The sequence below is a fragment of the Pteropus alecto genome, unplaced genomic scaffold, assembly GCF_000325575.1.
Source record: "Pteropus alecto unplaced genomic scaffold, ASM32557v1 scaffold40, whole genome shotgun sequence".
Taxonomy (NCBI): Eukaryota; Metazoa; Chordata; class Mammalia; order Chiroptera; family Pteropodidae; genus Pteropus; species Pteropus alecto.
In genome coordinates, this window is record NW_006431919.1 from 21,403,069 (window position 1) to 21,414,817 (window position 11,749).

Consider the following 11,749-nt stretch of genomic DNA (forward strand, 5'->3'; position numbering starts at 1 on the left):
CCCCTCTTTTTACCCGTCCCCACAAAAATCAAAGAATATACACGGGAACGAAATGCAGGTTTTCTCCTGAGATTTAAAGTGAGTCCAGCCCCGTGTCATCAGCCTCCTTCCTGCCTGGTGCCAACGAAAAGATAAAAATCTAGGCGGGAAGGGAACGCGAGGCAGTTAATTATAATATTCATGAGCTTCTTCCAATATACCTCTTGGCTGGAGGAGAAGCTGAAATTATTGCAAGAAAATTCGCACACTCCCCTGACGTGACGCCACGGCACCGCGTCGGCATGGCGACTCACACGTTCCCTCCACTAGCTGGGCCTTCACGGCCAGGCGGGTGGCAAACGCCCAGAACACACTATTCTGTAACTTCGCGATGTCAGTTAGCATCGCGGTGAACAGAATGTTTGTGCGATGCCCCCCTTTCTAACAGACCAAGGCCCACATCCTCGTCCCCGATTCGATACCCCACCCAGGGGGCTGTGGGCCCCCCGGACGTGCACCGGAGTTTAGTGCCGAATCACACTCACGAGGTAGGACGATGGCTCTGTGGACCTGGAACTCGTTACCGTGATCCCAACCTGTTCGCAACACAGTTGCCATCCTTCGTTATCAGCTCTGCAGAGGCCACACTGGCGGCGGCTCTGCCCGTGGGCTGCAGTCAGCCCCGGGGACCACGGAGCTGATGGCAGGATGGCGGCCATTTAGGAGCCCTCGCCAGCAAAGCGATGGGCAGGTAAAGCACGCTCAGGTGATTCCCAGCCTCCCGCCTCAGGGTCTGCGACACTCAGGAAGTTCCGCGAGAAGCCGCGATGGCCTTCGGGGACCATGGAGCGCAGCCACCACGACCCTACCCGCCGTACGAGGCAAAGCTTCGCGGTGGTCTTTAGAGAGATGAAATCTGCTGCTACACAGACAAGTCCATTTAACTTACTCCCGTGCAACGCAATCATCATGTTTTGGAATTTACCACGGCCTTTTCCTGGCGGTGTTTTCTCAACAGCATAACCTCTGCCTTTCGCACCACAAGGCTTCACGCTGCAGACATTTGGTGACATGCCCTCACACGTATGTCTCCATCGCTTTCTGTTCAGAGTTCTTGCTTCTGGTCACACCCCCTTCTCCAGCAATTAACTCATTCTAGTAGAATTTCCGGAGCCTCCATGCAAAGGCCAAATAGTCAATCTAAGTTTCCTCAAACTAAAACATCCTTAAGTAAACAGCGTGCAGCTGGGATTGGTGCGCGTTCTCTATCGGATTCAGTTAGGAAAAATGGTCAGCTGCTCATGCTTAAGGAATAGTGCTCATTTTCACACAATTATATCAGTATATGTATTTTCTCAATGATTTTATAATTAAATTAAAAGAACATAACCTGTGCCTAATGTAGTCTCAAATAAGGTTCATGGATAAAATTCTTAGAAGTCGAAAGATTTTTTTTGTGGTTGCTAAAAACAATGCACGTTAGCAGTGTACAAAAGCAACATGTTTTTTTAAATCCCCAAAACAAATAGGATCCTGCATTTGGAATCATCGGTTACATTCACAATTTCTGCCTATCACCTCAAAGAAAGCAACCATTGACCTTGGGTCGATGTTAAAACGTGACCGCCATACTGGAGAGGTGAGGCTCATTGCGCACTGCCCCACGAGATCACGATCACTGCTCAAAGCGAGACCTCACTGCTGAGCCACCATGTGGGACTGCGGGACTCACGTGCTACGCTCAGGTGGATGGGCGGGCTGGTCTTGTTCTCGCCGTTCCTCTCGTTGACGGCCTGCACGTAGTAGGCCCCCGCGTCACTTGGTGTCACAGCAAGGATCACCAGCTGGTTCTCCAGCGTGATGGCTCTGTGTCAGAGAAGGGACAGCGTCAAAGCCACGCCAAAGAACTTCTTGTTTGTAAGACAATTAATTTATTATGCCAACTGTAAAGAAATAGCCAGTTTTTTTTTAAGGTTGAAAAGAATCTGGGAGGACAGGAACGAATGTACAGGCCAACTTTAAGAGCATGGCGGTGGCCGAGCCCTCTCAGGTCCGTGGACGGGAGGGTCTGAGCGCTCCAGGCCACCACCGTCTGTCCCCATCCTCAGCTGGGAGGAGACAACGTTTGGAACATACACATGCAGGGCTTATGAAAACTCAGGGGTTCCTCTGGGAGTCCGTAACAAGGCGAGCCGGGGGAATTTCCGGAACAGCTGGCCCTTCCCTTCAGGCTCGGGCCCCAGACCCTTCGGGTGGAGGCCCCAGGGGAATGAATCTGCGTGACTTTCTCCTCCTCCCAGGACCCCCACTAGAGCCTCCGGTGTCTACTTCCAGACTCGTGGGCAGAAGGAAAGTTGCCAGTGGCAGAGTGCTGACCCCTTCAGCTCAGTCCCCCGCCACGGATGGCTAACTCCAGGACCGCACGCTCTGCCCGTGCCGCCCCACGTCCTGGGGGCGGACTGTGTACCTGGTTGTCACCGAACCCTTCCCATATACCCCAGCTCTACTGCAAAAAGGGGCCTCTGAGGCACCTGTGACCCTGTCTTTAGAAAGGGGGAAACCGATGACCAGAGAGGCTGCGTTGTTTGTCTGAGGTCACGCAGCAGGGGAGGACGAGGTCCTCCCACACGTGCAATGGGGCTCTGCCAACCACCCCGCCCACACGCCCTCGCGTGATTTTCATTAAAAGTGGGAGAAAAAGAGGAAAGACACGACTTCCATAAATCCGAGCGGTGTCTAGTTAAAATGGTGCCCTGGCACCCTGCTCACGCTGTGACTGGATGCTTTAGCGGTCAGGGAGGGGAGGAGTAGAATCGGTTTAAAAAAAATACGAAGGTGAGTAACGTTTTTCTTTGGCTGGCGAACTGGGCTTTGAGGTGAGGATGCATTCTGGGCACCAAAATGTCATTTAGTCTATGCTCTTATTTCCAAGACACCGAACCCTAGAGTGAATGTCCCCTCCCACAATCGACCTTTATCTGTTCATTTTTTAGTCCCTGATAGCCACAGCCCTTCCAGATTCAGAAAAACTAAGATCTCTACTCTAGTAACATAAAAAACATAAAACCTCTCACAGGGAATTTTAGTAAAATAATAATCTTTTTCTTCCTGCTACCTTCCGAAAGTTTTTTTTAAAAACCTTGATCTTTGTACATTACGTAAAATTATCTTAAGAAGTTACTGCCTATTCAGGGTTTCTATAGGACATATTACCGTTGGAGGTCTGTATGATTAACTTATTTCTCACTTAACAAAATTTCTCTGTTAGGAAGTTTTCGATTTTTAGTCCCACAAAAATATTTTGAAAAAGTTTTACTATAATATTTATGACTCCTTTATAGATTCCTTTAGAGAACCATACAAATTGTTCCATTTTATTTTAGTATATGTTACACTGGCACCTAAAATTAAATATGAACATTTATTACACATGAAGTTACACATTTAATAGTACGATTTAAAAACAATATATTTTTTGACGTCCGATTTTTGCCAAGGTGATTTCGAATACATCTACTATGTCTCAGAACTATTCTTCGACTATGCCCACTAATTATGTTATTTATGGCATTGTCTCAAGGGTGCTGAAAATAAAAAAAAATACATAAAGTATAAAAATATTAAAATTTACATTTATTATAGTTTATACCTTTAAGCTCATTTTCCCCTTTAGTTCTAATTTCTGTACCAGTTTAAGTCAAAACTCATGAAGAAAACTTTCTATTGCCAAAAAATACACCATAAATATGCCCAAACTTTGGAGAACATGAGATTAATGAGGATCAATTCTCCAGAAAACTATTTTTTTTAGTCCAACTCTTTCTGAACTCGGCATTTCTATAAAAGAAACTAATTTTTAAAATGAGAATTAAAATATCTAAAAACATTCATCTTAGTTTCAAATTCCGATAACTGTTGCGCTGCTTATCAGAGCCATTTTTAGAGAGAGTGAGGGGGTACCGAGCACCCCCTCTGAGTCTTCTCCCCCAGCCGAGCCTGATTCTGCTGTGGTGCCCACATGTCCCCAAGGGGCCGTGGGTGACAGGAAGTCGGCCCCAGCCCCCGCAGCGGGTTTGGGCCTTGATCATTAGCGGCCACGTTCAAGGTGACGAGGACGTGGCGCGGGACCCGGGTTGGCCCAGAGGACCTGAGGGCAGGACCAGGCCTGGGGAGGGAGCATCTTGCTTCTGCTAGATGCCCGCGGGGAAATATGCTGTCCCACGGCCGCCGGGAGCCACTGTCCCCTGCGGACCCCGAGGGAGGCAGTGTGGACACAGAAGTGGGAGGAAGGGCAGAACGGAGTCGGAGGAAGGGCGGGCAGAGCTCCTGTCGTCCAGCTCTCCTGTCGTCCAGCTCTCCCGCGAGTTCGTGACTGCCCCGCGAGAACGTCCGGTGACAGGCTGGGGCTGGCTCCCGCCTCTGTTCCCAACGGCCACCACCTCCGCAGTGTGGTTTGCAGAACCAGCCCGAGCAGCTGCGCCAATCACGGCAATCTGGCCCCGGGCCGGAACAACGGAGGGAACCGGGCTCAGGCCTGTCGGCCAGTGGCCAGCACGTGGCGGCCGTCCTTGCTCTGGGGTGGCCGCACTTACGTTGGCCTCATCAGCCCAGAGGGCAGGACTTCCGTCCTGTGGCTGGGACCAGGCTGCTCCTCCCTCCGCCAGATGTGAACAGGAAGCACACTGTCCCCCATGTTCGTGGTGGCCTTGTGATGGCCACGGGGGCAGCGACCTTGGCCTGATGCTGATAACGTTAGTGGCAGGCCAGAGAGAACGGAAAGTGCCTGGCCTTGACCTTGACAACTGGCCGGGTCGGCGAGCCATCCTGCCTCCGGAACCCCCACTTCCTGAGATAAGGCGCTTCATTCACGTCTTAACTTGTTCAAGTTCAAGTTTCTGCTACTAGAAATGCATCCCGACACGGACTGAAGATGGCGGGCCCGCAGCACACATTTGGGGCGAGAACGATAAAGAGGCACGCGGCCTCCGTGCGTGGAAATAATCCCGCGTGTGTTTCTACGCACACGTGCGCAAACAAAACGTTAACAGTGCTTAGCTCTGAGTGCAAACTACGAGTTTTCCTTGTGATTTCTGTATTTTAAAACAGTTTTCCAATTTTCTTACAATAAAGACCGCTTTTGTTATCAGAAGAACAATTTCCAAAATGAATGAAAGAAAATGCTAAGTAATCGTGGTAGCAAAATTTAATGCTTTGCCCATAATATGAACTCCATGGCTTTATTATAACATAACTCCAAAGTGCTAATTTAAAACTTATATTGACTTTACAGAAAAAAATATAGTATTAAACCAGAGGGATTTTCCTTCTTTCAGCTTTATTAAAATAAATGTATGCGTGGTTTTATATAAAATTATTTCCTTAGCCTTCCCCACCTTCACTCTGATTTTCAAAATGAAATCTTACAATTCTAACTTCTAATTCCGTGGGATAATAATAAAGAAGGCGAGGAAAAAAAAAAAGAATTTAGTCCCATGGGGGTAAAATGCCTGCGGCTCAGGAACCGGAAGCTGGGGTCATCAGGAACGAGCTGACCGGTCACTTGTTGCTGGGTGTGCACGCACAGAGGGTCCCACAAGGGAGAAACCTGTCAGGCGTCCTTATAACACAGGGACCTCCACTCTTCCAGTAAAAGCGGACGAATTCAGAAGGGCAGTCTCTAAGTATGTTTGGTTTTTCACCTGGTTTTCCCAACGCTTGCCGGAAGCAGGGAGCAAAATCAGAATTCTCCGTTTCAGAAGAGATGAAAGCTCAGAGGCACTGCCTGGGCCTGTGACCGTCTGTGTTGGTCGAGGACACCGTGGAGGTGGGGACCGGATCCAAAGGCTTACGCACTTGGTGTGGGGGGCCGGGGGGTGAGGGACACCCCTCCAGGAGATCTGTAAGTGAGCTTCCCGCCACGCCTGCCACCATGGAGGGGCGGCGTGTCCCCCGCCACAGAGGACATCTGCTCTCGGCGTGTGACACGGACATACCGATTCCAGAATCACCAGGTCTGTGGCTGGTGAAGACAGCAGACGTGGGCCTCGTACTTGCTCCAGGCCAGGAAGGAAAAGTGAGTTTGTCTGTCACCAAGATTGCCAAGGGACAGAACCGAGTAACGTATTCACTATTCAGTTACCAACTACTGATGTCCCCAGGCCTGACTCAGAGAAGAGGGGACACAGAACCGACCCAGGTGCACGTTTCCCATGTCCCACAGAGCTCAGAGCCGCTGTATTTATGAACTGTGAGAACTGAGGTGACAGGAGACGCTCGGAGAGCCTGCCCCCCAGCGTGGCCCACAGGAAGGCATGCCATGGGGTCCAGACCCATTTCCTCGGTGCCTCGGACTGCAGTGTGGCCAACCCAGCCTTGACGTTCAGGAAAAAATAAGTTTCTTCAGTTATCAATAAGTATTTCGATCCTTGACACTTCCTAATGCAAACCAGGACGGTACTATACACGGTGATTTATACATCACAGTGAAAATCCAGTAAAGGGTTCAGCAAAGTATGTTCTCTGCCCATGAAACATATAAGCATAATTTAGGTCTGAGGTTTTACTATTATGTTAGGTTTTACTAACATAGGTTTTACTATTATGTTAGGTTTTACTAAATAGGTTTTACTATTATGTTTTACTATTATGATTAGTTTTAATTGACGTTTAAATACATTTTTAAAAAGTCAGTGCAGAGAAGTGCAGAACATTAGTTTTCAAGCCCTTAAAAAAAACATTTAAAATATTCTCTGTTTTAATTAAACAAGTTTGTAATGGTTGTTTAGTGTCTCGAGTATAATCTGGATCGCAGGCCTCACAGTTTAATAGCAAGTTCAAGGCAGACACCTTCGGAACTGATGGACTCCCTTGCTTATGTAATTAGAAGAATCAAAATCACTTCCAAGGAGTTGGGACCGCGACGAGCCTCTCGGTACTCGGCACACGCTAAGGCGCGAGAAGGCGTGTTTGCTCCGTCCGGAAGGGGGGAGGCACGCGCTGGCCATTTGCTCTGGGTGCCGGAAGGATGTTTTCCAAGCGAGTGGCGGAGAGTTCGGGAATCCCATTTCTCAACATTTCAAACCGACAGGAATGACGAGCGGGCCGGGTGCATCGGCAGAACACAGGGGCCGCGGGCGGATGACGAGGACTGGGGACGCGGGGCTGCGGGTGGCTGCCCTGCACACAGCGTGGCAGACTAAGGCGGCCGTTAGATCTGCGGGCAGTGGCTGTCCAGGAACAGACATGCCGTTCTCTGTGGCGGGAGGAGGACCGGGGGTGGCCGGAGAGGGGAGGCACGCGAGGCGGGGCGCGGCGTTCAAGGCCTCCACAGCCTGGCTGCCACCGGGCCCCAGGCTTCGTGACACGTGCCCTTCAGGCCGTGCAGGGAGCTTTTCCACACGGCAAGTATGGAAACTTGAGTCTGGGGAACAGAATTCAACTTAGACGCGCTCTCCTTCCCTCTGATTCTTCTGTCAACAGTAACCGCCAACAATCAATCGTAGATAAAATGGGGCAAGTTGTAGGTGGGATTTCTAAAGTGATGACCCCTTAAAATCCTTAGGATCTGAAATATATCTAGATACGCGTGTCCTGCCGTATCCAAACTGTCCCCCAGTGTTTAAGCACAGAGCCTGACAGTCTGTAGTCGGTACATACGTGTGATGAATGAACGAACGCACACTCCGGTTCACAGTCGCGGACTGGCCTGACCTTACCCTCCTGGGCCAGGCCCCGTGGGGCTGTGGAGGGGTGGTCGCCCGTCCGTGGGGCCTGCACGCAGCGCCTGCTACGTGCACAGCGCTGTCCCGGGGAGGGGACTGGCGAATGTGGCCACTGGGCCCAAGGGGCTGGCTCCGTGGGAAGATGATTTCGAAAGGCACGAGAAGAGAGCTGCGGGCGCGTGCGGTCCCGAGCATGCGGCCAGTCGGTGTGTGTGACAACATTTCAGGGGCGGAGGTAAGCCCGAGGCAGCTGCCCCATCGCAAACCAGGCAGGTCTGACCACACGCACCTTCTAGTGACAGCTTCTTAAAAAGTAACATACACGTGAGATGACAACTTAGACAGACAGACCGAGCTCTCTGACCCAGAACTTCTGTGACAGTTCAGGAGGGGGGCTGCTCCGGAGGAAACGCCACCCTCACGTCTGCTGCCCGCTCCGCCCGCCTCTGGCCTTCCGCCTGGTGCCCCGGCCGAGGGCTCCCGCGAGGCTGCACCTCCCCACACCGGCCCAGCCCGACCCCTCCACACTGCCCCCCGGTCAGCGTGACCATTGGCGGCAGAGAGGACACCGAGTGGGCCACAAGGAGAAGCGGAGAGGGACACCACTCCCGGGGCACACGGTCTCTGGAGACACGCAGAGAGGTGGCTGGAGCTCAGAGTCCATTCACTGTCCCCAGTCCTAGCTTGTGGGAGCCTGGGCTGGAACACGGCCTGCCATCGTGGGGAAGTCTCAACTGCCCCACAGAGACGACACCTCTACTCCCGGCCACAACAGGTGGTCACAGACGACAGGAAGTAACAGCACAGACAAACCACAGCGAAGATGCCACGACGGTCTGTGCTAATGCAGAGAAGGCCTTAAAGCGCTCAGACAGGTTTTCCCAGTCCCCTCGCCTGTGAAGTACGGGTGACAGACGGTGCGCCGAGAGGACCTCCGTGACAGGCAAGTCAGGCATGACGTGAATGAGGCCGACGCACAGGTGTGCATCGGTGTCTGTCTGCCGAGTCTGAATCTGGTCCCCCAGGAGTGGGACATACGAGTGACAAGTAAGGAACTAATAAATGGGGTCGACTGTCCTCTTTTGGGGGCTAAACAGAAACTAGTCAGTAGAGTTCTGTACGAACAGCGCCAGGTCGCCGAGGCATCAGGAAAAGGAAGCATGACGACCCGACGTCGCCACGGAGAACACGGAACCGTGTGCTGAGGCGCCGGAGCACGGGGCTCAGCGACGGGGCCGGGGACAGGGACACGCTCGCCAGATGCTCCCAGCGCCCGGCGCGCACACGGCAAAACCCCCTCGACGGCGCCGGAACGCGGGACGCCCCGGCCTGGCCTCGGCGCGTGCGGACGCGTCACGAAGTGGAATTAACCCTATTCCTCCAGGAGAGGTACCGCCTGATGGGAGGCTTGGGGGAGAAACGAAGAAATTACAGGGGAGCTCGATGCGACTTGTAAAGGATTCACCTCGCTGGGGATTTTGCCCAGCAGAAATATATTTATTTATGGGAGCGTTTCTTAAATTTTCCAGCTGGTTTAAAACAGCGTGTCAGTCGATTTGTACTTGTCCAGGGGTCTTGCGCTGTCTTAAGGGACAATTCCAGAACTCGGCCCAACTCCGGGGCCAGGGCGAGTCTGTGGTGCAGTCACGTGCATAGGAATGACGTGACGAGGACGCTGACACAGAGCTGAAGCTCGGCCATAAAAATTCCCAGCCGAGCTTTTCACTGCTAATTTTTTTTTTTTAAGAAAAAGGAACAAGATGTAAAAAATGTGTGGAATTTGTGCTCTTAGATCTTTAGATCCTTAAACGGTGGAACTTACCCAGGGTCTAAAACCCACTCAAAGGAGAATCTTCAAGAAAAGGTGACAGACAGAAAGGCATCTGAAAGCCGATGGCGCCACTGACGCCTCCCCAGAGGTGGGCGCCCACATGTCCTTCCGCCCTGAGGTCTTCTGAAACAGTGGACATGTCCAGGGTAAGCTCATTTACGTGTGAGATAATGAAAACACCCAACTCGGCCAAACATCACGGGAGTGTCGGCCGTGGCCAAGGAACAGACCCGTCTCCAAGCTGAGATCATCAAGACCGTGGCTGCTGCCATCCTGAGGGGTACCGAGCGGGGGCGAAGGACCCCGCAGGGTCTGTCAGTGTCCCCAGCGGCAGCCACTGTGACTCGCCGGTCACTGGTGAGGCGGCAGGGGCAGGTGGGGCCTGGACACAGCTCTGCCTGGGGGTGGGCGGTCACTGCTCTGTCTTCCTGTCCTCGGAGGCTGCATGTGGGGCTGTCTTCCCTGCGGGGCGGCCGGTCGAAGGCCACTGGCTGCTGGCTCTGTGCGGGCTGCGTGTCCCTGTGCATCGCACCAGGAGGGGCTGCGACGTGAAGGCTCATCCACGACAGTGACCGGCGGCAGAGCCGACAGCGCTCACGGCCCTCGCTGTTCACGTCTGTCAGGCCTCGGCCCCCCTTCCAGGCACCATGATCACTACACAGGGCCACTGTGTCACGCTCTGTGGTTGTTAGGGGAGGAGGCTGTGCCCGCGAAGCCAGGAGCAGCTGCACCAGGGCGGGGTGGCAGTCACAGAGCCCCGAGGACGGCAGCCGACCACGGGGGACCTGAACCTTCCAGAGGGGCCTGGAAAACACGTGCTGCCCCACAGCAGGGACACAGCTCCCTGCTCGAGGACAAAACTCCATCAGTGAGGGCGAAAATCCACGCGGAAAATACTCGGCTTTCTCTGAACCGTTTTCCCTTCGAACGACTATGACCGGCAGGCGTCCCCGTGTGGACGGATGGCCTGGCTCCCTGCGAAGCCAGGGGACTTGCGAGGCGGCCGAGCACGGAGCTCCAGTGCACGAACGCAGGGACAGGGACACAGTCGACAGAGATGTCAACGCAGAAACGGGCTGGGCGTCATCACGAGTCCCGGGCCCTCCCTGGTCTCAGGAAGGGGGGCTGCATCCCAGTCCCAGGAGGAGGTGACCCCCAGTGTCCGCACGCCGGGGACCCAGGGCTCTGAGGGTCTGAAGGCACCACTAGCGAATCTGGCGACGGCCCGCACTGCTTGGGAGGCGCGTGGGCACCACTGTCAGGGTTCGCTCGGGCCCTCCAGGCTGGCCTGTGGCGAGTGTCCCCTGGCCCTGGGTATCTCTCGAGCATGGAGCCTCTGGCCACCCCTACATATCTGTCACGGCCGCCTGCAGGCCTGGGGAGACCAGGGTGCAACCCCCAACTCTGCCCTGGGCACGGCCCAGCTCCGCCTGCCCAGCAGCGAGAGGGGACCCCCTTCTGCAAGCACGGTCCACCTGCTGCTCTGTCCGCTCGGCCAGTGGCGGGACCAAGGCCTGGATGGAGATAAGGGCGGGGTCCCTCCCTGATGCTCCCAGACCACATGCACAGGGCCAGCGGCTTAGGGACACCACGGAATCCTCGGTCCTTGTCTGGCCGCGGGGATGACACGGCCTCCCGCTTCTCAGCGCTGGCATCAGATACGAGTGAGGTGACACACAGCAGCTGGCCGTGTGACACCTGCCTACCCCGGAACTTGAAACCCTGAGCTACGTTACCATCCCCGGTTTACAGACAGGCGGCCACTGGACGTGAAGCACCTTTTCCAAAGAAAGTGGAAGAAACGAGAACCTAATCCTTTGGAGACAGGGAACGATACTTTCCTCTCAAGAACCGGGAACTGTGGCCTCTCCAGGAAGAGCCTTGTAATTCCCTTTCTTGGGACATCGGGCTGTTAAAATGAGAAAACGGGCAGCCTCGGAACCGCCTAGGTGAACGGTGACAGGCCCCAAATATCGCCATAACTAATTTAGACAGGACCATCCGGGAAAGTCTGAGTGCCCTGAAGACACCATTGACCATGACGACAGGAAAAACGGGCAAAAACAGCACACAGGACGGGGCGTGGGGTCCTCTCCCCGAGCGCCTCTGCCTCTGGCCGCCGCCAGCGACGGTGCATCGCTTCCCACGACGAACACGGCGCCGCGACGCAGGGCACCGTCCTGCTCGTGTCCCAGAGCTCCGGGCCGCTGATCCTCAC

General features: G+C 53.7%; 1 protein-coding gene across 1 annotated transcript in view; it reads right to left on the reverse strand.

Annotated features, from left to right (window-relative positions):
* Window positions 1–11,749, reverse strand: part of SDK1 (sidekick cell adhesion molecule 1) — a 398,446-nt gene that overhangs the window by 273,362 nt on the left and 113,335 nt on the right. The window contains exon 5 of the mRNA XM_025043174.1: window positions 1,712–1,845. Within this exon, the coding sequence (XP_024898942.1) occupies window positions 1,712–1,845 (134 nt within the window). The remainder of the gene's footprint in view (window positions 1–1,711; window positions 1,846–11,749) is intronic.